At 30.9% G+C, this 27,533-nt stretch overlaps 1 protein-coding gene across 4 annotated transcripts; it reads right to left on the bottom strand.

The window, feature by feature from the left end:
• Nucleotides 1-45: 45 nt before the first annotated feature.
• Nucleotides 46-27,533, bottom strand: LOC127734472 (transducin-like enhancer protein 4). Of its 4 annotated transcripts, none has more exons than XM_052244358.1 (19): nucleotides 27,146-27,533; nucleotides 26,894-26,991; nucleotides 26,567-26,630; nucleotides 26,292-26,336; nucleotides 23,074-23,247; nucleotides 21,315-21,507; nucleotides 20,218-20,228; nucleotides 14,926-15,072; nucleotides 14,105-14,299; nucleotides 10,835-10,961; nucleotides 8,976-9,171; nucleotides 6,587-6,746; nucleotides 6,212-6,280; nucleotides 5,760-5,861; nucleotides 4,626-4,771; nucleotides 3,730-3,841; nucleotides 2,747-2,829; nucleotides 1,708-1,888; nucleotides 46-1,059 (listed from the first exon to the last, which is right to left on the bottom strand). In XM_052244358.1, exons 1-19 carry the CDS (start codon nucleotides 27,164-27,166, stop codon nucleotides 952-954), a joined length of 2,232 nt encoding a protein of 743 aa, XP_052100318.1. In that variant the 5' UTR covers nucleotides 27,167-27,533; the 3' UTR covers nucleotides 46-951. The 4 variants fall into 4 exon arrangements, with proteins under 4 accessions (XP_052100318.1, XP_052100317.1, XP_052100319.1 ...); XM_052244357.1 differs by having other exon boundaries at nucleotides 6,587-6,767; nucleotides 27,146-27,532; XM_052244359.1 differs by having other exon boundaries at nucleotides 6,587-6,767; nucleotides 8,976-9,144; nucleotides 27,146-27,532.

Below are 27,533 nucleotides of genomic sequence, written 5' to 3'. Positions count from 1 at the left end.
GCGACAAAAGTCGCAGGCTCGACAATAAAAACTAAAAACACACAATAAAGATAAACAATTTATGTAATTTGTGTAAAGTAAACTTCACATTGTAGTCACTAGTATACATCCAAGGAAACACACAACATATAAATGTGCTACCATTATAATGATTTGATGATATTGATCACATGATTAGTTTCACATTCATTTTGTAACATCACATGATCATTATGAAAAATCTTGTGGGTCTTAAAATGTTTACATTTATGGCAGCAACATATGTAAAGATTCCCAAAGTTATTCACTAATTGTCAGGAAATGAGATGAGAAATTTACATCAGAATACCATAAAGTTCAAACCCTGAATAGATAATTGGAGTATTTCCATGGAAACAAAAATCACAGGGACTAACTTGGGCAAGAAATTGTATTTCTTTGCTACTAACAACACTTCACACATCTATCTACAGTTATATACATATAAACAAGTTCCATTTACACAATCACTTTCACAGAGTTGGATTAAAGTCTCACTCTTTGAGACACATAGCACTGAAATCTCCTCAGATCTGCTACAGACTAGTATAGTCTTTTTTTCTAGTTTGTAACTTGTCCAGGAATGAATCTTGCATCTGCCCTCCATAATTTACACTTATTTACAGGTTCTGAGAAATGTAATTGCCATTTTTACTATCCTAGGTGTTAATTGTATATTTATGAAGACAACTTAACACTAAATGTGAGACTTTCCATGCAAATGCATCTTGAACAATCTTGCATCAACTGTCTTTTTTCAACAGACACTATTTTACATAGGTTATCTTTTGACAGTTTGTACAATTTTCCGATCAGAATAGCCCTTTCAATACAAGAGAATAAGTTTTTGTTTACGAAAAACATATAAACATCTTTCTCTTAATTATTCCATACATAAACTTTTTTCATCACATGTATTAAGGTAGTGTCACATTAGAAGATAACTTCGTACAATGTTGCCTTCTTATCTCCTGATCCTGTTACAATGTACTTATCGTCTGTAGAAATGTCACAACTCAAAACAGATGAGGATTCTTTTGACTACAAATAAAAAATAGACATAAAAGAATGTTAGGTTGCAACATGTAACTCTATAAGCATTTTTCAATTGTTTTTTGTTTTGTTTTTTGTTGTTTTTGATAATATATCACAAGAAATATGTAAACTAGCATTTTTCATAGTGCATTGTTCTTCCAGAAAAGTTTTAAGGAGCAATTATTGTTAACAACTGTCTCATTTTCTTTTAAGATTCATATTCATGCTAAAAACAATCATAGGACATTTTTTGCTATATCTACTGTTCCTTTAGAGGAATTATTGCACAAATGCTTCACTCTTATGATGCAATATACAACTAACAGCAAAAAAATTATGCAACTCGACAGAAAAGGGCAACAAAGATTTGCCTTAGTGACCTGTAGAGATAACTGGTGGTATATTGAAATTCAGAAATCCATATTTTGTTCGATATAATTTGTATAATTTTATCAAATGTCTCCGTTACTGTAAAGAAATTTGTGAACACTTAATTACCACCTGAGCAAAGGGATATGCTTCATACTAGTTAATGTTTTTTTTTCTGCCAGAGACAAAAGATGACTTAAAAATAATTACTATGAAGTTTCCGTTTTCTTTGGTACTAGAATTTTTACAAAAAAAGTTTAGCAGGTAGTGGTTATCAAGTCTTACCTGGAATATACTAGCACCATATGGAGTTCTCCAAGCATTTAGGAGGTTATCTTTGCCTGTACTGACAAACCATTTGCCACAGTAAGCAAACTTAAGTGACAGAACACAGCTCTCATGAAGGTGTAACTGGTATTTATCTGGTTTACTGCAGTGTAATACTTCAACATTACTGCTTTCCATTCTGTAACAAAATTAATTTACATTTTTATACTCATGGAATACAAAAAAAATCTTTACATCAGCGACTTTAATGAAGATTTTTATATCAAGATATCTGCCACTCATATGTCCCATCCAACAAGAGTTTGGTAAAAACTTCATATTTATTCTCCAAATTTGTAAATTAAGCATCATTACTTAACATGGGTAAATTAAAATTTGCCACCTTTCACAACATATTGTAAGTATTCCAACATGACAAATTACTGTCTTATATTATTTGTTTACAAAATGTAAAAGTCCATGCAACTATACCAAATTGATTAATATAAACTAAGATCAGACCTTTATGTGAATAAAAAAAGATTCCTTGACATATCTCATCAAGAAATATTTCCCTTGAGGAGATCATAGCCTTTGGAGGTATGAAAACATACCATCTGATGATGATCTTAAAACACTGGGACATAAAAAAAATTAACACTTGCTTAAGATGATATTTGTTTGTTATTTATATATCCTCCAATCAAGCATTCTTCTCCCAGGAAACAATAATTATCATTTTGTGAAGCCTGTATCTCATGTAGGGGTGCTAATTTATTACATTTGTTTACATGTATATTGCTTAAGATAAAAACAAATCATGTAGATATGTATTTTAAGACATACTGTGTGGCAAGAACTGCTTAAAATAGAGGACTTTTTAAAAACAAAAGTAATGAAATATGTTTAAAAATAACTAAATTCAAGATTGATCTCAAAGAAAGATATACTGCTGAAATTCTCAAAAATGAACAATCAGTTCCTTTCATTATGTAGAAATTTGTCAAATTAAATTTTTTTTTACAAGTTTTTAAAATTTAATCATTCAAATACCTACCCTACAGCTAACCACTCCCCAGTGGGACAATAACCAAGTGAGAATATCTGTGAACTAAAGTCATGCTGTTGTAACTGTCTTCCCTAGAAAAAAAATAATTGAACTACTTTAATATGGTATTCACTATACAATATAAGATTCAATATTACAATCAAAGAAGTGCTACTGTAAATTCATATTTTGAGTGCTGTTTCCATTACTGACAAATCACAACAAGGTCAGTACTGCATTATCTGGAAATTTACTATTAAATTTCTGATAAGTTTTTTTGTATGTAGCAATTTCAGAAATCACATTGATAAATCTCTCATTTTTTTCCATTGTTCAACCAACAATTGCTCTGTATTGTGTAACAGTAACATAAATTGCTATTTTTTTTCCACAACAGGCTGTCTGAACATTTAAAAGAACAATCTTTATAAGACTCCCATCTGTTCATGAAAATTTAGGTAATCCTTCTTTTCTTAATTTTTCTGCTAAGTAGTAAGTCTTTTTTACTGTGTGTACATAAACTGTTTTTATCTAGACTTTATGTTTATATATTAAAATAAACGTGTTTTTCTATGTTGTGATGTTACACTATTGTTTCAGATAAGGGTGAAGGTTTGGTACCATTAAAATGTTTAAACCCGCTGCAATTGTTTGCACCTGTCAGGAATCTGATGTTCAGTAGTTGTCGTTTGTAGATGTGGTTCATAAGTGTTTCTCGTTTTTTATATAGATTAGACCGTTGGTTTTCCCGTTTGAATGGTTTTACACTAGTAATTTTTGGGGCCTTTTATAGCTTGCTGTTCGGTGTGAGCCAAGGCTCCATGTTGAAGACCGTACTTTGACCTATAATGGTTTACTTTTATAAATTTTGACTTGGATGGAGGGTTGTCTCATTGGCACTCATACCACATCTTCTTATATCTATATGTGACTTCAACTGTGATATTCAATTTATTTATCTTATCCACCTAACTATAACCATGTAAACATACCTCTCTCAAATCCCATGACCTAACTGTATTGTCTAATCCACCTGTCCATAATTTTGTACCCTCAGGTGAGATATCAATACAGCTTGCACCATCTGTATGACCTTGAAATTGCCTGAAAGTTATAATCATAAAATATAATAAGGTATTCATATAAAATCACCCCCCCCCCCCCCCCCCCTCCTTCCCCATGGTACTTTCAATCACTCTTGAAAACATATATCTTATTTCACCAATAAGTAACGATAATGTGATTCATAACTGTTAATTACATTAATTCTAAACTGTTGGATATTAGGGTGACTGAAGGAAGAACATTGGTAACACTATATTTATCCGTGCAAGAGGAGGGTAACACACGGGTGGTCATTTCCCAAATCCGACGTCGTTTTATGGTGGTTTACCACTCCCCACTTTTTTCCTTCTTTTCACCAGACCCCACTTTTTTTAGCCCTATATCCCACATCCCAAAAGTATGTCACGCCCCCCCCCCCCCCCCCTTTTGCGACTAAGTGAAAAATTTGAAAAATAGCAAAAATCAAATCAAACAAATAAAAGTCATTTTTCAGTAATCCTTTCTATTAGAACACCATTATATGTAGATGTTGATGGTCCTACCAGACTAATGTTTGATTATGTAAGTCCCACAGAACATAGCATCATTATATGTACATGCTGATGGTCCTACCTGACTAATGTTTGATTATGTAAGTCCCACAGAGATATAGCATCATTATATGTACATGTTGATGGTCCTACCTGACTAATATTTGATTATGTAAGTCCCACAGAGCATAGCATCATTATATGTACTTGTTGATGGTCCTACCTGACTACTGTTTGATTATGTAAGTCCCACAGAGCATAGCATCATTATATGTACATGTTGATGGACCTACCTGACTAATGTTTGATTATGTAAGTCCCACACAGCAATGTTTCCATCACTACAGCAGCTGAAACAGACTTTAGAATCTGGACTTATAGCTAGGGCATAGCATGCTGGTGCACTGGATGTTAATTCTGCCTTAATACGGGGTGTTGGCTGTAAAATAAAATATTTCTTTCATTTTTATGTGTTTATAATAATGTGAAGAGTCTCCATTGTAGAAATTCACATAAAAATGTATACGTTGATGGCTAAACAATATGAACTAATCAAATCATACTTTGTCATTATTTTCCTAGAGTCAATTTACCTGACCATTCCTTCTTATAAAAAAGTTAAAATTATTGTTGCAGTCCCATCTCTCCCAAATCTGATTTTTCCAAAACAAAATGTTGATAAAGATACAGTTTAATCTTTCTTGTGCATTTCTGTTTTAGAATTTATACAAGTGATGAGATTTTGATTTTTACTTCAATATATTCTGATAAAAAATTTCATTTCATTAACTATCACATACTTTAAAAAAAAACACCAGTCTGTTACACAGGATGACAAATGATAAAAAGACAAAAGTATGCATAAATTTACTGAGCTGAAAGTTCACTTATATATAGCTGATTTGTTGTCACAGCTGTTAGAGCCTGTTGGATCTGATATGCGTGGATGTTACTACACAGGTTTATAGGAATAATTTCAAACATTCAAATTATACATGTATATTATGTGGATAAAAGGGCAGAAACCAAACAAATGAATTTACAAAAAAAAAAACCCAAACCTAACCAAAAACGTAAATAACAAAATAAAAATTTATGTCTGGTATAAGGTTCAAAGTCAATTTGTAGTGCTGGTAGACTTGCATGAATTTTATAAATATATGTCTATTAGCTATTTGTAAGACCACTTAATCACTCAATCCTTTATAATAATGTAAATTATACAGGGTCAATGTTATTAGACAACTATTAAAGTGTTTTACCTAAACTTGTTGCAAAACAGAAAATACTTACAAAAGTTTTAAATTTTAAACAACAAACACATAGAGAAGAGACTGTTTTGCAAAAATAACAGAGTGACATGAAATTTTCTGCTACATATTCTGCAACTACAAATTCCATTTAAAATGTGTGCCTCAAATACTTACAGCAGCCAAATCCCAGATAGACAAAGTGCTGGCTTCTCCTCCAACGATTAAAGTTCGGCCATCTTGTAATAATTTGATTGATCTTATGTAGTTATCCCTTTGCTGAAATTAAAAAAAATAATTTTAAGAAATCCTCCTACTATTAAAGAATGGTTTTCATATATTTCTTTTTTCTTTATTAACATTAGTTTTAAAATACATACGTACTGACAAAACCAAAAGTTAATCAATGGATATTCTTAAGCATACAGTTGTTTAAAAATATAGAGCATATAGAATCAAACAAAATAGGTTAAGTAAGCTAGAACCATTAATTCAAACTCAGCTGTGAACAGCATTTCAGGAAATTGCATTATGTAGTCAATTGACCAGTATTCACAATAATAAATGCACATAACAAATTCAGATGAACAGTAACAAAGAATTGACAGGTCATGGTGATTTATACTTACTAAACAATCAAGTTGTGAAACTGGACTCTTGTTTCCAGGTTGACTTATATCCCACACCTTTACACAGCCCTACAACACATGGATATTATTATTCATAATGCTTAGTCAAATTATTATCTTTTTCTTTCAAATAAAAATCAAAATGATTAAACACTGTGCTGAAAAAAGAAATGGAGTAGATGTAAAGACAACTTTTTGGTCTAAAAATTTAAACATAGCTAAACTATATGCATACAAATAAAATGATTATTTTTTAACCCTTGCTGGATTTCTTGGGCAAGATATACTTTGTTTTTTGTCATTTAACCACTTTTATTTTTTTTCATCAATTCAGTATCTTTAATTTTCTAAAAAATACTGTTATATATTACTTACCTTGCCCCCTGTGTAAACATGTCTTGTTGGGTTACTAATGGTTACAGCACAGACAACTTCCCCATGATTTAGTGTGTTGATCTGTCGAGCATGACGTGGAATTCCTGGACCAATCAGAGCATCTGGAGGAAAGGGAACTGGCTGCATCTGACCATCAGCACTAACATGGAATGAGTAAGCTCTGTTTACAAAATCAACAAACCATATAAAATAGGGACCAAACAGAAAATGGTATAAAACTGATTGCATGCTCATCTAGTTATATTTAAAACAGTACCAGGCAAGTGAAAAGTTTGTTTCTTTTGTCCAAATGTTTAGCTAAACTCTTAAATGGGTGTCTGCTCTTATTTACTTACGTAGGGCATCATATAATTTAACCTTTGGGAATTTAATCAAGAAATGTGGTCTACCTATTTTTAAGGATAATTTTTACCAGTCAACTGACCCTAGGATTGGTACTGGTTTTCTTGCCTTTATTTTCTTATGTATTACAGCAGACACTTTGACTTTTGTAAACTTTAATGGCAGTTTGTGCCTTTTAAATAAAGTCATATGAAACTAGATTCTGGTGGTCATGTTAAGGAAATTATTGAACCAATGAATTCATATATACTAAACTAAGTCTGATGAGTATTTCTTTTTCGTTTATTCTGAATCCATAACGTATAATTGACAAAAAATATTTCATTCAGGGATTGTTGATAAAAAAATGTTGCTTCTAATTAACTTTTGGGTTTCGTTGCCTTAATTTACAGAATTAATGACCTTGATAAACGATACAGAAGCATGGAGCACATGAAAAATAAGTGAGATGATGGTATGTTATTAAGTTGAGTTTTTTATATTTTCAATGGTTAAAAAGAAGGTCAAACTTTGTACACATTTTTGATAGTAAAACTTAGCCATTCAAGTACAGGCATATAAAACATATTAATTTTTTTGGTTAAATTTGAAGGATCATATGACTTAAAAACCAGAACTTCTATAATTTACAAAAAATTGTTAGCATGTGTTTGATCTGTTTTTCATCATTTTGATGTCAATTTGCCTTAATTCATGCAACAGTTATATATAACCATACAGTTAAGTTATCCATCCAATTATTATCACTTAAGTGTAGCTGTTTAAAAAAGGAGTAACGAACTAGTTATGGTTTATATAACAATAACAACATGAAAATATATCTTCCGAACACTAACTGCTTTTGACATTGATAATTACATGATTTAACCATATGTTATACACATTACTCCCCTCGTGACAGTGGAAAATTATGTTTTACTACATGCATAATGTGTGTTGTTTTACCCATAATGCTTTAGGGCACACAAAACGTACTTGCTGCGAGAAAACAATTACAATGTTTACATGAAAATTAACATACATGTGTGTGTGTTATTTGATGTATCTTTCGTGTAATGTAAGTGCAAAAACATAAAACTTAAATGTAGTTTTAAGTTTTATCGATTTTAAATGTATGTTACGAGCATATTGATGTAAACATATTTTGTTAAATTAACAATGCATGTGTTACAACTTTTCCATGTTAACAATGCCTCATGTACTATGATATGTTTTTTTCTGCATACTTTATGCGTCTTAAACAAATCAAAAAAATCTTGTAACCCGAGTAAAGTTTTCAGATTAATATAATATTAAAGATATAATGTGTTTATCATTATAATATAAGTACTTTTGATTGTAAAAGAGCAGTTTATTTTTCACAAAAAGTACTTGTACAGCTGCTTCATAAACTTTTTTATTTGAAAAAATCTTTAAATCTTTAAACTTGTTACAAAAGTTTTTGTAAGTGAGGATTTCATTACAACATTTTATATTAATACATTTTGCAATTTTAATTAACAATTTAAAACCCAGAGTTTAGCAATGTGTCAATAAATTTATCAAATTTCAGAACAAATGGAAATGTATCAAAATACAAGACTGTAGCAGTCTATTTGCCAATTACAGATTCTGTTATTACACACTTTTATCACAAGTTGTTTCCCTTTGTCATTGGTAGTCTGGTTCTATACCTGACAAATCGGCTGCTGCCCATGCAATGCATGATTAGTTGAAAGTGTTATATGTGGATTTTAACCAATTTGTATTGAATATTGATATCAAAAGTTTCTAGCTTAACAAAAGATTAAATGTAATCAAAATATTAGAAAAATTGACATATTATATACATTATGTACACTTAATTAGCTCTCTGCTCGCTCATCATTGGCATTGAAAATGTATGTCCCTTTTAAGGGGAACAGCTTGTTCAAATTGGTAAATAGGCTATTCAAAAGAACTTACTTTTTTCATATTTTGGTCTTTAGTTTGATAGACTATATGAACACTGCATAGAATGTCTGATGTTTATCTTTTAAATACTTACGGTTTACCACCAGGAATATTTCCGATAGCTCCTGATCTCATATGAGCATGTGGATCAAACAAAGGATTGCTGGATCTGTAGCTATTTATAGCATTTGGTGAGATGTTGTTATAGGGCATACCATTACTGTATACACTGCTAGGGACATCTGCTGGTAATCCGTGAGCTCCTGGAGGCATAAAGGGAGGATAACCACCTGTAATCAGGCATTACACAACATCAAAGTCTTACGTGTTCCACAACATCTAATATGAATACACACATAACTCATGATTTGTAAGTTGTACATTACACAACAGAAAATATCTTATGTGTGTATTACTGGTTTACAACAAAAACAACATCAACTTTCAGCCCATTGGCCCCCCTCCCCAAAAAAAAAAACCCATCCCAAACACTGTCCTAAATGTGTATCAACTTTAGTTGTGTATAATCCATACAGATTTTGTTCATTGTACTATGAACCAGTAATTTGTTCATTGTACTATGAACAAGTTTGATGTTTAAGATAATTTCATTTTTGTAATTTTCATAGTGACAAACTAAGCAAAACCTGAACTCCTTCTTAAGTGTTTTGCATTCTAAATGTGAGAAACATGTATTCAACATTGTAAAATGAAATCAGATACCAAAAATTTTCAAGTTATATACTGAACCAAGATATAAAGTTATTATATCAAAACAAAAATGTACATTTTTTTTAGAACACTTTTTTAAGGGGGAGGTCCAAATTTTCAAGATCATTTCCTTGGTCCACAACATCAACATAGGTAAAATAAAACATTACATGCATAAATAATGTTCATAGGATAATGGATTGACATTTTAATACTTTCATTTTGAACTATATGTATTTCAATGGGTTTCTTCAATGACTAGTTTTATTATAAATTTATCAATGACATGTATCGTAAGTTATAGCATATTTATTAAATCTTCTGTGAAATTAATTCTGAAAATGGACACTTATATCAGGAAAAAAGTTTGTTATATAATTACATTTTTTCTTGCGTACAGGTGTTCAGTATATACCAAATATATCAAATTCTTAATAGATGTCTTAATTAACATCGTAAACAATTTTTTTTGGCATTTTATTAGTAAGCCCATGAAAGGTAAATAAAATGAAAAAAGCGTAAACATGTATACATATAAAAAAATTTATACAACAATTTAAAAGCAATTTTATAACTTTTTTGATTAAATTTACTCATCCATGAGATGATTTTTGTGTGAAAAAACTTGTGGTGCATTAAAAAAAGTAGAACCATTAGTCATACAAACCACAAATTAGGAATGAATACTTTTGGTCATGAACTAATTTCTATATTTTTTTGACAGAAATGGATTGCCATGTTAAAAGGGATGTGGTTAAATTGGGCGTAAATAATTTTGGTTACAACTTGCCTACATTGTTTTAAAACTTGTAAACAAATTAAACATTTAAAATGAATTTTGGTTTACAGTTAAATAAATTATGGTTCAAAGGGCGTTTACTTGTAATTATGATCCTGCCTTTTTAGTATTACTACAAAAATTTAAACCTCCGATTTTTCTACTGTAAACTACATTATGAAAACACATCAATACTTAATATCATTTTAAAATTAAATTTAAAATCGATGGATATCTGCAGTTCTCATTTTCCACAGATACATAATATCATTAAGATAGTTCAAAGTTGCAAAGCTTCACAAACACACAATTTATAATCTTAAACATAAAATTTTATGTCAGACATATATATTTAATGCAGAACATCATATCATACTCGAAATGATGAACAGTTCCAAAAAAGAACAGTTTGAAGCATCCGTTAATCATGAAGAAGCACAACATCATCACCATGTGACACTTACCACCTAAAGGATATTTGGCTGGATTTTTCATAGCACTACCACTAGATGGGCCTGGAGTTGTGTTTCCTGAACTTGTAGGGGTTGCTGGTTTTGACACAGGAGTTGTTGACTTCTCATTCTGTAATGACTAGAAAATAAGATAATGGCACTGAAATTTCATCTGTGAAAATCAATGAAGGTGCTTCTTAAGAAACATGAAGAACATTTGAAGAAAGGCAGAGTTATCCTATTTATGGACATGCAACCAAAATAAAATGCTCCGCAGGGCGCAGCTTGATACGACCGCAGAGGTCGTACCCTGAACAGTTGGGGGAAGTATGGACACAACATTCAAGCTTGATACAGCTTTGGATTTGGATTGTGATTAAATATTTGACACAGCATAGGTTTCTAACACAGATTGAATGTGGTCTTAGAACTTAAAAATTTTAAATTGGACATTCACCTATTATGGTCCAATATCCAAAATCTAAATACATGGTTAGATTCAGCATATCAAAGAACCCCAAGAATTCAATTTTTGATGAAATCAAACAAAGTTTAATTTTGGACCCTTTTGACCTCAATGTGGACAAAGTTGATAACGGGGCCCAAAAATCAAAAATCTAAATACATGGTTAGATTCAGCATATCAAAGAACCCCATATATTCAATTTTTGTTGAAATCAAACAAAGTTTAATTTTGGACCCCGATTTGGACCAACTTGAAAACTGGTCCCATAATCAAAAATCTAAATACATGTTTAGATTCAGCATATCAAAGAACCCTAAGAATTCAATTTTTGTTAAAATCAAACTAAGTTTAATTTTGGACCCTTTGGACCTTAATGTAGACCAATTTGAAAACGGAACCAATAATTAAGAATCTAAATACACGGTTAGATTCGGCATATCAAAGAACCCCAATAATTCAATTTTTGATGAAATCAAACAAAGTTTAATTTTGGACCCTTTTGACCTCAATGTGGACAAAGTTGATAACGGGGCCCAAAAATCAAAAATCTAAATACATGGTTAGATTCAGCATATCAAAGAACCCCATATATTCAATTTTTGTTGAAATCAAACAAAGTTTAATTTTGGACCCCGATTTGGACCAACTTGAAAACTGGGCCCATAATCAAAAATCTAAATACATGTTTAGATTCAGCATATCAAAGAACCCTAAGAATTCAATTTTTGTTAAAATCAAACTAAGTTTAATTTTGGACCCTTTGGACCTTAATGTAGACCAATTTCAAAACGGAACCAAAATTTAAGAATCTAAATACACAGTTAGATTCGGCATATCAAAGAACCCCAATAATTCAATTTTTGATGAAATCAAACAAAGTTTAATTTTGGACCCTTTGGACCTCAATGTGGACCAATTTAAAAACAGGGCCCAAAATCCAAAAACTAAATACACGGTTAGATTCAGCATATTAAAGAACCCCATGAAATCAAGAATAAAACCCCATTGAAATTGGTCAAGAAATAAGCAATTTATAGGAAGTATCTTCTTTTGCACAATCCTGTGCTATTAAATATTTCTTGCTATTGCGCAATACTGTACAATTGACAATTTCTTGCTATTGCGCAATATTGTGCTATTGGATATTTCTTGCTATTGCGCAATACTGTGCAATTGAAGATTTCTTGCTATTGCGCAATACTGTGCAATTGAAGATTTCTTGCTATTGTGCAATACTGTGCAATTGAAAATTTCTTGCTATTGCACAATACTTATTATATAATAATTTACACATCCTGTTTGGTGTGTATCTCCTACCATATCATTATTATTTGATTTTAAATATAAATCAGAAATAACCAACTTAAAATGGAAAATTTTAAAAGAAACAAAAAAGGAAAAAAAGAAAAAAAAGGAAAAAAAGGAAAAAAAAATAAATCCCCCCCCCAAATTTTTTGAACCCCCATTATGATTCATTACCCCCAAACTCAATCCCAGCCTTCCCTTTGTGGTATGGTACCTTGCAGTACAATTTCAGAGAGATCCATACACTTGAACACAAGTTATTGTCTGGAAACTAGAAAAAAATGTGTTTTTTGGCCCCTTCTTGGCCCCAAATTCCTAAACGTTTAGGGCAATTACCCCCAAACTCAAACCCAGCTTTCCCTTTGTGATATGGAACCTTGTAGTACAATTTCAGAAAGATCCATACACTTACACACAAGTTATTGTCATGAAACTAGAAAAATGCTTGTTTTTTGCCCCTTTTTTGGCCCCTAATTCCTAAAATTTGGAGGCAATTACCCCCAAAATCAATCCCAGCATTCCTTTAGTGATATGGAACCTTGTGGTACAATGTCAGAGAGATCCATACACTAACACACAAGTTATGTCTGGAAGTTACAAAAATGCTTATTTTTGGCCCCTTTTTTGCCCCTAATTCCTTTACTGTTATTACCATAACCCCCAAAATCAATCCCAACCTTCCTTTTGTGGTATTGAACCTTGTGGTAAAATTTCATAAAGATCCATTCACTTAAACTAAAGTTAGAGTGCGAAAACCAATGTGTCTTCGGACGACGCCGGACGACGACGACGCCAACGTCATACCAATATACGACCACAAAAATTTTTTTGCAGTCGTATAAAAATTACCCTAATTTAATTTGAAAAACTGAAAATTCTTGTAAATTCTAGTAAAGAACTTTTCCTGCTGTATGATTGACATACAGAAAAAAATAAGATAACATTGGTGAATCTGACTATTTTTTCATGTAATCTGGAATAATTATCTTTATTTTGGTATAAAATGACTGATATCTTCCTTCAGCTCTCTCTTTGAGATACACTTGTTTCTTTTGTGTTCTCTTTGTGTTTGTGTCTTGAAGGAAAATGTCTCCTGTCTTAAAGGAAGGACACTTGTTTTAATGGTTTCCTGTCTTCTGTTTGTGTCTTGAAGGAAAGACACTTGTTTCAATGGTGTCCTATCTTGTTTTTTTGTCTTGAAGGAAGGACACTTGTTTTAATGGTTTCCTCTCTTGTGTTTGTGTCTTGAAGGAAAGACACTTTTTTAATGGTGTTGTTCTAGTGTTTGTGTCTTAAAGGAAGGACACTTGTTTTAAAGATGTCCTGGTTTGAGATTGAAGGCAGGACACTTGTTTTAATGGTGTCCTGTCATGTGTTTGCATCTTGAAGGAAGGACACTTGTTTTAATGGTGTCCTATTTTGTGTTAGTGTCTTAAATGAAGGACACTTGTTTTAATAGTGTCATCTTGTCTCATGTAAGAAGGAAGGATATTTATCAAGGTGTGCATTACCTCTCTGTGTTTGTGAGATGTAGAACTACCATGGGATGAAGCATCACTTCTGGGACTAATTCTTTCATCTTTCTTTGTGGACAGATCTTTGGATTTTTCTCTAGGAGACAAATCGCCATTAACAGCTGGTCCGGTAGCATCTTCACCGACATCAACAACAAGTTCATCTTGATCTGATTTCTCAGCTTCACTCTCCTGTAAATGTTCAAAATTGTATATTTAAGAATAGATCAAGTATATAGACAGTTTTAGCTGAAAGTTTTTATATCTACCAGCATATGTGCAGTAAGTCAGTGACTAATTTCACTATTCTAATAACACATGAACTGCATTTGACTTTAATGGTTTCTGGGATGGTAATTTTTCACTAAAATTAAGTTATTTCCATGATTTAATACAACCTTTAGTTTTGAATAAAGTGTCAAAACAATACCAATTTGTACCTCCTACACACATATATAGATATTTTCTTCTTCTCTATATCTGTATTAACAGGATGTTGTCATTTATATGACATTATAGGTATTGTGACAATGTTGTTATATTTATGACATTATAGGTATTGTGACAATGTTATTTTATTTATGACATTATAGGTATTGTGACAATGTTATTATATTTATGACATTATAGGTATTGTGACAATGTTATTATATTTATGACATTATAGGTATTGTGACAATGTTATTATATTTATGACATTATAGGTATTGTGAAAATGTTATTTTATTTATGACATTATAGGTATTGTGACAATGTTATTTTATTTATGACACTCTAACATGTAAAAGCTCTGATATTGTACTATTAGAGATTCTTACTTCATGTATACTGCTAACATTGGCTTTACTCTCCTCCATTCTTGGTCTTTTCTTCGAGGATTCTGGAGGATTGTCAGGAGTTCGTATTCTGTGTGGATGTGAATATTTTTCATATTTTTCTCTATCTCCAGGGGATGCTGATGACCTCTGTTTAAATAATAATTTGGTTAATTTTAAATTAAAACTAACTGTAATTAGAAATCAATGAAACAATTGAACCCAATATCTTGAAAGTATATATATAAGTACGTCTGAACCAGTGACAACTCTACGCCACGATATCTCAGTAGCAGGAGTTCAATCCCGGCCAGGGAAGAACACAAACTTGCTTCCACAAATTTACAGATCTAACATTGTTGGGCTGTTATTTAGACGAATTATATATATAATATATATTTTAGACACTATACATATATATATATATATATGATAGAAAATTGATTGGCAATCATACTTTTTCATCTTATCTTTATACATCTAAGACATGAATCTTTACAACTGCTTTAAAAGAATAAAAACCTTGCAACTGCTTTTAAAACAAGAAACCTAAGTATTAAATTGTGAAAAAACAGAAGTACATGATATATGGAAAATACCTAAAAGCATGTTATTTTTCCCTTTATAAACTGTTATAAATGATACTCAATATGGTTTCTTTATGCTTTTTATGCAAAATGGAAGTAACCAGGCATTTATAGGAATGTTATTTACAATTTTAAATTGATATTTTACACTTTACTCTAAAAGTGAAATTTAAATCTAAAATTTTATGTAGCATGTTATTGAGATTTTGCTTACAAGGCATAAAAGCAAAATATCCTTTTACAGAAAGTGATTCACTGCATTTTGAACACTGATAAAGAAGTATCTATATAACATGATCAATGAAATTAAAACGCTTTCAGTCATATAAATTCAAAATTAAGCATGTGGAAACATGTAAATTATCCTAAAGATCAATGACTGCATGATGATTGCCTTTTTAAAAATTCTGATTTTCTGTTATTAGATATTCTTTGCTAATTGGACGAAGATGTCCTGAATGAAGACTTTTAATTTTCTTTCCACTAATTTTTTTCAGGTGCCAGATTGTTGTCTTTCGGTGTCAGAATTATTAATAAAGTCTGCAGTTTTTTCCAATTATCATATAAATTTCATGCTTGATTTTGTCAAATTGTCAATCCACTGAGACAAGAAAACGATAACAAGACAGTTTTTTCTCAACATTATGAATCATGACATTCTTTTATGCTTTTAGTATTGTGCATTTGGATTTCAATATCCATTTGTAATAGACCTTTTTAAACAATATATCCCAAGGCTGTTGGAAGTTATTATGTGCAAAGAAATAATATTTATAAGTTTCTCAATATAATCAGATAATCCGGTAAGAATTTATGTTGGTTCAACTGTCACTTTGCCAAACATTACAGTACAGGATAAAGATTGCAAACCCTCAAATTTAAATTATTTAGTTATTAGATTAAAATTTATATTAGAAATCCTGCTAAAATCTAATAAGCTTAAGATTTTAATTTCATTTTATTACTAAAGGATAATATAGCCTATAACACATTATAATCCTAATATCTTAATCGTCTCTTAATTTGCCAATTAAATTGATTATCTGTATTAACACATTTCTCATTGACAGATAATTCTTAAAGAATTTAAAAGCTTTACTTCTTACAAATGCCTTATCGCATGAAGATTTCAAGTTAAGTCTTAAGAAAACCAAGGGTAAGAGTGCAGATGAGTGTGGTCTTGATTTTTGACCATTGAAAACTGATTTTCAATCTTCAATTCAATGTATTGTTCACAATCAAACTTTGTATCCACCCATTGCCAGGATTTCTGAGACGCCTAGGTGCATTTAACTAGATTCACAATTGATTTACTCATTGAACTCAATAAGTGTGGAGAAAAAAGTCATTTTGAGAAAATGAGGTTCACTTTGACAAACAGAAATCTTTGAATTTCTTGATAAAAATTTCTTCTTTAGATTGATTTTTATCTTCTTATGTTGACTCAGCAAGTAATTCTAACATTTATTTGAAGAACCACTTTCAATGTTCTGTTCAAACAGTTTTCCCTCGACAATCTAAACAACGAAAAATTCAGTAATTTCAAAAACCCCAGAAGGAAACATTACTATGTCAACAATATATTGTTTTTAACCCTGAAGCAATCCATTAATGGTGTGTGCAGAGACTCCAATGTACACAAGTTCTGAATTGACTTGGAAAATCTATACGAATACACTTATTTACAACTAAACACTAACTAGTGTTTTCATAGAGCAGAAGTAAACAATGACAAATAATGATGAATATATTTGTGTTTGCTCTACGGCCTCTGAGTAACAGCTTTTGAAATATTATGATCCGTGAGCTAACATTCAATATTATAAAATGTAAATATTGTTAAAGCATTATGAAGACAAGTAGCTAATATCCCATCACAAAGTTATATTACCCACAGTCTATGTTTGTGTTTCACACATTCAAATGATGGATTTTATACTATGGAGTTCCAGAGGTTGAGAAAAAAGTCAATTTGCACTTAGATAACCAGATAAAGATGCTATTTAATCGTTTACCTTTCACCTTACATTTTACTCTTGGGTGTTGAAGACAGTTTAAGGATGTTTTCAATGCTTTTTAAATGGAATTGTTTTCATGTAACCTTGTCACAAAATGTGTTGTTTAGATATAATGTACCGGTACAGTTTTTCACCTTTTTTCTACATTTTAGTAAAATACCTCAATGTTTCATGATCAGACTCAGTTATTATAAAAATAAAATAAAGTAATTAAAAAGAAAGCATTTAATAATATCCCCAAAATGACCTCTTTTAACTCCTACTAAAGATCAAAACTGAAGCCGCTTCAGAAGGGACACCTCAGCAGGTTTTTTTCTGATACTGATTAAAAGTTTTTTGTCTGAGACTTGATGAAAAAACTGAACTCGCACACTGAAAACAAATAAAGCTTGAAAAAGATATCTGAATGTATTTAATGCTTCAACAACCCCAATGTCACAGCATAAAAACAGTAAGAATTCCTTCTTAAATAAATCTCTTCTAATCCCTGAATTACTTTAAAACCGAATCAATTCCATTTGAATGATAAGAACTGATCCGATCTGCATGTCGCCCTTTAAGCTACATGAACAATATTACTGTATGCTTTTTATGGCTAAGTTGACATTTTACGATCAAATTAAAATCGGGGTTGCAAAAGTGTTTTGGTTTTCTCATGCGTTTATAATTCCTCAAAGGTTTTTATACTACTTAAGGCATAATCTCCAATAAATACAGCTCTAGCTTCATTTAGCGATGAAATAGCTTGCGGTATATGTGAAAATGTATTAATAATGTATCTGAAATTTTTTGCTGTATAAAAGTAAAAAAAATACTACCTTGTGATTCTCAATAATTTCTAAAACCATGCATTATACAGCCTTCTCCTATTTGCATTAATTTTACCAATGGTTAACTTTGTTAAAATCCACATTTATATAGGGTAATAAAGGGCAGACACAAAACTGTTTACACATACAGATATCTGAACATACATCAATGTGCAGTGTGGTTTTATTAAAAATGTTATTTATCTTAATTTATGTAAAATGTAGGAAGAGAGCTTTTTAAGTTTTTAAAGAACAAACAATCTAAATATGTGAATTTGGAGTACAGCATTATCAATATTTGGTGTACAGCATTATTATTATTTGGTGTACAGTATTATTATTATTTGGCATACAGGATTAACTTTTTCAAAAATAAAAAGATAGGTTTGTTTTTATTTCTTTGAACTTCCTGCATTTACACCAGGTACAAATAAATGCTGTTAATAAAGAATTCATGTGGCCTACTGGTTTCCTTTTACTTTTGTTTTTTAAAGGTAACAGAATGACACAGAGGCAAAAATAGATAATTCTGTACAAAGTATCAAGATTTTCACACCTATTCAAACCACAAAATCCAATACCACATCAATAAAATAGACACTTATTCAGTAAAGGTATGGGAAAAACCTAAACACAATTAAATTAACGATCATGAAAATTTATGTCGCCAAAAGATGATCTATTTATCTCACCACATTAGATTTTAATTTTTTTTTTTACATGACGTTAGATTGAAATTTAAACTTGAAACTGTTGTTTGAACACAACTCCTTTAATACCACTGGTATAAAATTGCTGGCTGACTGCATTTTCCGGTGGTAATGGGGATGACTAATGGATAGATTTTTCAACAGTAAGATCAACAATGGTGTTTAAATGAGTTTAACATGTTTAAGTACAATTCAACAATTTTTAACAACTTTCTCTATGCCTCAGTGATCACAAATACCTACTTGAACAAGCTTAGGTCTATACATGTCACAAGATCTCATTATTCTCCTTTGTAATGTTATACACTTCCCATCTCAATTTCTCTTGCCCCTACTTGGTATTTTTTGTTTTCATAGGTTGACCATTTGAGATTTATACCAGTTAAAAGTCAGCACTGACAACATCCACAAGCTTTACATAAACTACAGAACCTTTATAGATGGGGCATACAGATGTGGAACATAAGGAAAAGTAGTAATACCATTCCCCCCCCAAAAAAAAAGTAAAAGAAAAGAAAATTTTTTGTTCAAGGCAATTTCAAAGGAAGACATGAATTTGGGGGGATTAATTTGTCTAGAGAGACAACTCTAAAACATTAAATATGAATACACCCAACAACAACCAAACTAAACAGTATGATAATCTTTTGATTGTTTGTGTGTTGGCTTGCTGTCTCAAGTAATTATCTCCTTTTATTCATAAATATAGTACATATTGGATTGACAAGATAGACTAAACAAAACAGTGGCTACTTCTACCCCAGAAATTATTTAATAGCCATAAAATAAATCCGTGATTATAGTTATGAAAGACTACATACTGTGGGTTCATTATAATTTTAGGGTACTAATATGTGATGACTTTTTGGTAAAAGTGAACTTAGAATTTAAGTGTATTACATAATACAATTTCCTCCAAGCATGCATGCTTAACTTGTAAAAACCACCAAATCAAGTATTCACGTATAAAAAATGAATCAACAATATTTGAATGACTTGTTTTATGTGAATCCTGGTTTGTGGTCATGTAGTTGTATACACTTTTGTTCAGGTGGAGAAAAAGCATGCGAATGACAGGATGTGGCAAAAAAAGGGTGTTTAATTTATAGTAAGCCTTCAAATCAATTGAATCTATGTAGTATTTCAAAACCTATAAAATTATTATACTTACATTTTTCTCTTCTGTAACCATATATGAAAAGAAAAAGAAACAAAGAAATTTGAAGATTTGGTCATTAAATTGTAGCCAAAGGGAATGTGTGTTTGTCAAATTCATTATTTTGTGCTTCAGTTTGTAATAGATTCCCATATGATTTTTCCCTAGAAAAAGTATTTAAACATCTGGACATTTTCCAACACTGTTAATTAAGTCCATCAGTTTGGACACCATACTATATAGAAATCTTTTTTGTCAATATCATTATCTTGTACATCTATAATTCAGAATTCTCCATACAACACTGGGACTATAATACATTGTCCTCTGATTATCCAATTCTGTTGAAACAACTGAAGGGAGGAAAAATCAATACAGACATTAATTTTTCATAAAACTGTCTGAATACATGAAATCTGGATAGTTTACCCATAAGAAATGGAAGTTTTGACCCGAGAGTAAAATAAATCTAATCGCTTCCATGCGAAATAATGCAAAATCAATATCGGAGAAAAATAAATTCTTAGAGCAAGGAAATGCATCTCAATCAACTGATAGCAGCGAAATTAGAATAGTAGAAAACAAGTTACGTCAGCCAAAGAATTTTCTTACCAAGAACATTTACAATTTTCGATTAAAGACTATGTCTTATTAGATTTTGTGACTTGTTAAATTATCACTCTGTGTAATTCACTATAATTCTAATTAGCAAAAAGAAAAGCTTTACTATTTAATCATGATTCTGATTACTAAAGTATATAATCATGATTCTGATAAGGTCTTTATACTTTAGAACTTAATAAGACACTAAAAATAAAGAGCCTACTGTCTATCCTAACAAAGAACTTTTCAATTCAATATTTATGTCACTCATTGTCAAATTTATTAAACATGTGACATTTAAATTTTTAAGGTGCAATATATATTTTTAAAAGAGTAATTACACTGTATTTCCTGTAAGTTTTTATGGATTCAAAGACCAAGAAGAGAAATATACTAAATCAAAAGATATATTACCAAAATAAATGCTCATTTTTGAGGAATATATCAATTGTTGATGGCAATGGAGACAGAAGCCAGAAAGCAGGTTAATTAATGAAGACAGTTCTCACCTTTTTCAATATCTTTAGTAAGACCAGGTAAATGACCACCGGCTCCAAGTCCATGACCTAATGCTAATAAACTAGCTGCACTTGATACTGGCAGACCTGGGGGTTGTAAACCTGGAGGATGAGGAGGCATGGGGAAGGGTGGGGCACCATGTCCGTGAGCCCCAGCTAAATGCTGTCCTGCCTGCATCTGTTGCTAAAAAAAAGAAATTCATCATGTGGATTAAGTTGTTTTTGTGACTCATTTTTTTTTATATGTGGCAATGTCCTTTGGCAAAGGTTGTATTGATGACTATTTTTGAAGTATCTGTAGTATAGCACTTGTGATATTTCAGTGTTTGGAAGTAGTTATTATGTCTACATAAGATATTATAAAAAAGAAATTAATAATTTGCTACTTATACGTTCTCAACTAGCAGCAAAAATGACTCTTGACAAATATACATGTATATCTAATTCCCTGTTTTTATTTGCCACAGGTTCTTAAATTTGAGGTTTAGGTGATGCCTGAAGCATTATAGTTTTCTGCATGATGATGAATTTGATTAAAGAATGCTGTCAAAGATGTATGGACCAACTCTTCTTATGTAAAGTAATAAACTGATTTTTTTTTCAATATCAAAGAAAAATCTGCAATATCAAAGCAGTCTTAAGGCTTATTTCATATTTCTGAAATACATTTTATTCTTCTTCACAATCCACAGGTAATAAACATTTTAAGCATTCCCAGATGTAAAATAATTTATACTAATTAGTTTGCAACAGGTGAGAAAACCTAAGAATTGATTGTTTTGCTCTCACCTATTTTCAGGTGATACATACAATGTAATTTTATGGGTGTGAGTAATCTGTGGATGGACTGGTTTTTAAATTAATATTTTGTGGTTTGCTTAGCTATCCATTCATAAAACCATAGTTTGAGTAATCCTGTCAAATTGTGGTCTGCCAATGGCTTTTATCTTTGGGAAATGTGAAGTAAACAATATATCTAATTACCTTCATGTTAAAAAGTTAACAATCTCTTTGGTTTTTCATTTAATTGGGCACATGACAAAGGAAATGGTAGTTTTTAGCAGTGGGATCTTTTCAAAATTTTGTTACAACAATAAGAAAATTTTTCCCTTATAATAAAACAGATGGAGTACTTTGTACATCTTATAATGATTATCACATTGAGGTAATATCAACACTACATTACATGTAACAGGTTGGATTTATTTTTTTTTTAAATTTTGCTTTCTTTCTTTAAACGGAAGGAAAACAATGTGTTTTTTATCAATCATGTGTAGTTTACGATTATAAAATTAATATCCTTGTATATGTATGTATGTTCCTTTTTTTTCAATGCCTGCTGACTACAACCCCATCCTCCCTCTCTTTCGAATCCTTGCCTTTTCATGTATATAAAAGTGAGTTGTAAGGATATGCTATACATGTATATGCTTGTTCCTAGAGATAACTCTAAATACAGGAAGTATTGCATGCAATTATTATTGATTGTTGGTCAGGGGAAAAAAAAACAAAACAAACTATCTGATGCAATTTTAGGAAAGATTGCTTTCAAAGTTAAAATATGAGTTTTATCTAATGTGATAATAATCCCTTTGCATTTTAACAATAAGAACTAAAAAACAAAAATCTGAAATTTAAGTCAAACCAAAAATTGATACTGTAAGCAAAAGTACCAAATGACACTTAAAATTAAAACTAAAGCTGACATTATTGAACAGACAATATTATACTTATACATGTTGGCACCTACCCCCATAATAGAGTTCTTGTTCATGTTGACACCTACCCCTATAATAGCATTTAGTTCTGTCATTGTTACTTGTTTGGCTCTTTCTACAGCTGCTGCCACTTGTTGTTGATGTTCTTGTGATAAAAATGGAATGACCTGAGCACATATTGCATTCAATCTTTTGGCAATTTCAGTCTAAAAATAAAATGAAGGCTTATATATTTCTGTGGATTGTGTGTATATCATGTATATGTTACATTAAATACATATTAAAACTGTAAAAAGTATCGTTTTTCCAAGGGCAACATGATTAGACATTACATTTTATAATTGTGAGTATTAATATACCCTATTCGAAAATTTCATTCCAGCTTAGTGTCAAAACCCACTTGTACATTAATAGAAAGCAATTATATTTGTCAAAGCAGGTTCTAAATTGGAGGAAATTCTGTGAAATTGAGTACAGAAGACCAATTTGAAAATAATTATGTACAATAATAAACTAAATCTGATAAGCACTATGTATCTGATGTAGACTTCCTGGAAAGAAAGGATATGGGTTTAATGTTTGAAAAAAAATTGGTCATAATAAAAACAATAAAAAAATATATTTTTACTTCTGCAAGGTCACACAAAAAAAGTCACTGTTAGTACATGTAGATACATGTACACAAAACAGTGAGATCAAAAAGTCCCATGGTCACTGAATTATCTGAAAGTCAATTCAATGAGCTCAATTATCATTATATATACAAACCTCAAACTGGATTTTTATGTCATAAAATTACCAACAAAAAGAACAGAAAACTGAAGTATAACAGTGACAAAATGTTCCTAATATTAAGGGTAAAGTTGGCTGGTCCTTATAGATAACATTTAAAGTCCCTTCACAACTGGACCTCATGGTGATGTAAACTTTATGGACTTTCCCTCAACATATGTGTACACTTCTATCAATCTTCCTCACAGACCCTTAACTTCTATCAAAGATTCTATTCTCCACTGATTACAAAAAAATGTTATGTACTATTCTCACATCATCTGGAATTCCTATAAAACACTTCCCTTTCTCCGAGTTAATTAACGATCCTTGGTAAACGACAACACATGGCAATGTAATTAACATGCATATCATTTCACTCTTTGGTAACCTTATTTTTTATAACATATTTTGTCAGTTATAGCTTAGACACAAATTACATCTGGCTACACTTTCTTCAGTTGGTAAATATAAAGATGTCTGGTGTAGCTTTATCTCACCTTCTCTGAGTGATGGACAGGGTACTAGAGACTAGGTGAATAGGTGTGAGAACAGTCTACAGACAAAAGTCTCTACACCTCCACCCCCCTCTTTCCATGTTAACATTGTTAGATTGATCTTCAGATTACTTAAATCTTCCTGCACTTTGGATCTTCAAGTGTGGATTAAACAGAATACCACATGTAATCTGCTTTAGGATTATTCACTAGCATGTCTGTAGACCTTTGTTTTATTAAAGCATTTTTCATTTGTGATTGGAGAATTAGAAAATTATTTAATCATTCTTTTCAAAACAATTTGTTTTGATTTTTTTTACCACTTATTGAATTCCAGTAACGCATATTGGTTTCATTCATTTATTAACATGATTATATTAACTGACAGTTTTTCATTTCTGTTGACTGTGTAAACAAAAGTGCCAACAGTTAACAATAAGATAAAGGATTCTCTATTGTTTTCTTTTCCTATTGATCCCAACCTATCACTATTCTTGTTGTCTCAAGTGTTTGCCAATGTATGCTTCAACAAAGCCATGTCAAACTGGGAGCAAGTTGGATTGCATATTAGCAATAAACTTTTATTGATTATCCATTATGAGTTTCATTAAATAAAGTTATTGACCAAAAAGCTTTTTCTCTTACAATCATGTGAAGAGATATTTTTCTTTTCCCAACACTGATCATCATCTAAGACTCTTGTCTAAAGAGTTTCCATGGTGACAGTATTTTGGTTTGAACAGATTATCAATTTGGTTGGAAGTGATGTATTTATTTATATTGATTGGGTAAGGTTGATTTTATTAACTATGAGAATACTAAACTTCTGTTCTCTAATTGTATTTCAACTAAGATGAGAACACATTTTGATCAATTTTTAGAAATTCTGTCAAAATGATACAGATAAATCCTGCATATACAAAATTTGTCTATCACAGTAAAAAATATACATATTTTCTTTCATGTTGTGAAATTTTAATAGTTCCATGTTGATATCAAATTTATTTTCAATACAAATGCTTTGACATGTTTTTGTGAACATAAAGGAGAAGAAAAGAAAAGTGAGATAATTATCATTTAAAACAAATTAGAGACACCTTTCATCCATAAATCTACTTGCAAGTATTTTAATTTTCTGACTACAAATAAAGCTATAACCTTTAGGCCATTCTATGCTCATAAATGTGAAACAGCAGGCTTTTTTTCACTCCAATTATTTACCAGTGAGTAATTGCTAGCCCCAGAACTATTATACACAAAAATGTGCTTGTAGTTAACTACTTAATTCAGTACAGAGTTGGCACTTTGCCAAAAGCAATATGACACTGCTTCAGGTCTAATTCTGCCTGCAAGACATAATCCAATTTAATACTGGAGATATTACATCAACTCCCAATCAAAATATAAATCTTACATGTTTTTACTTATCAATGTCCATCATTTTTACATTTCAATTGTGGGAGGGGCTTATTCAGTATTTCTACAAGATTGACATTCCAATCAAAAGACACCATTTTCATTAGACTCCACAGCTGATGATCCACATTTTATAGAAATTTAATCCTTTTGGCAAATAAGCTTTTTTCACATTAAAAAATCTGACAAATTTTTAAGAAAATAATCAGGAAAAATCGATTTTTTAATCAGATAAAACATATTACTTTCATATTCTCCAATTTTTATAGAAAGTCATGGATTTTGATATACATCATGCAGAAATTGTCCATCTAGAAACTATTATTATGAATGTTTGGTTGAAACTTCAGTTTTTGAGACTTTAGTTTAAAAAGAATAGAACCTCCAACATATAAATATCAATTTGCAACCATCACTTCTTGTTGACCCTCACGTTATACCATATTATCATGTAAAAGTGTGTAAACGTTTTAGCAGTTATAAAAAATTGATTGAATTATCAAGGAAATTATCAAATTCAAGTATAGAATAAATCTAAAATTAAATGTCAAATGGAAATTATTTACCTGTTTATGCATTTCTACATTAAGTCCATATGACATCTCATAGTACTGAAAAAAATAATTCAAAAACATTATAATGTTTCATGGACATAAGTAATAATATATCAATACATGATAATGACATAGTGCAAAGTGTACAAGTTTGAGTGACAAGTGTGTACAAATATAAATACACATTGAAATAATCCTGATCACTAATATGCATGTTAAATTACACTTATAATCAATGCTATTTCATTTATCCTGTCAATTTCATGCACCACTAAACATTCACTCACCATAACATAGTGTCTCTGCATTTCTGTTTTCTCTTGAGCCAGTTTTTCACATTCCATTTTTAAGCTGTAAAAAATACTAAACTTTATAATACTGTATTATAAAATCAGAACATTTGCTGTCAATGCAAACTGATTGAAAGGGATAATAAACAATTTTATTTGTCGCATAAAACAATGTGGATATGAACAAGTTAACAATTGAAACATAAATCATTATCATAAAATTACTGTCAGAAACTGTTACGGTCTGCTGATCATGGTATACAAAATCATTACCGTTTTGGTATAAAATTTGACATTAAAGATTTAATAGCCTAGCTATATTACCTGTGATATTGAGCCTGTAGGAAGCTAAATTCTTCCTTTATTCTGTCGCAAGATTCAGACACTGTAAATTTGAAAGGTTGCCCCGTCTGGTGTGGACCCTAGGGGAAAAAAGAAATAAACAATTCTAAATCACGTTTGGCAGGAGGCAAAGCTCCATAAAAATCACAGAATCTACGAACTGATAGTTTACCCGCCATTATATTCAAGTGGTTATATAGTACAAGACAAAGAAAACTAAAAACATGGACTTACAGGATGTCTGTTCGGGTACATTTTAAGATCCAGAATGGAGGCTTATGTAAATCTAATCCTAGGTAAAAAGTCGGTGACACAACAAGACACACTTATCACAAAGGAAATTCCTATTGTACTGACGCGAACTTCATCGTCTAATGTTTACATTCCATTTCTATTGAAATTTAGCTTGTCTTTCAATCCCCACATGCACAACAAGACACTGGTATCAAAAGTCTTAGATCCAGGGAGGCAAAATCCTCAAATTTTATAAGCAAAATATAACTTAGAACAGAATTCAACGTTGTATTTTTGTATCCACTGCAAGATCCGTGTGAACTGCCCATATAAAATGCCACACACAGTACAATTGAACACAAGTTATTATTCTACACAATCTGCCAAA

Source organism: Mytilus californianus, unplaced genomic scaffold (genome assembly GCF_021869535.1).
Source record: "Mytilus californianus isolate M0D057914Y unplaced genomic scaffold, xbMytCali1.0.p SCAF_3, whole genome shotgun sequence".
Classification (NCBI taxonomy): domain Eukaryota; kingdom Metazoa; phylum Mollusca; class Bivalvia; order Mytilida; family Mytilidae; genus Mytilus; species Mytilus californianus.
Note: the sequence above shows the minus strand (reverse complement) of the source record. Positions and strands in the feature narration are given on the sequence as shown.

Bases quoted from the DNA above. Each gene is read 5' to 3' on its own strand.
- LOC127734472 (XM_052244357.1), bottom strand. From the start codon at position 27,166: ATGTACCCGAACAGACATCCT. The intron at 26,631-26,893 runs GTAATATAGCTA...TATTTTTTACAG, and splicing joins CTACAGGCTCAATATCACAG to CTTAAAAATGGAATGTGAAA. The intron at 23,248-26,291 runs GTAAATAATTTC...TTTTATTTTTAG, and splicing joins ATGTAGAAATGCATAAACAG to ACTGAAATTGCCAAAAGATT.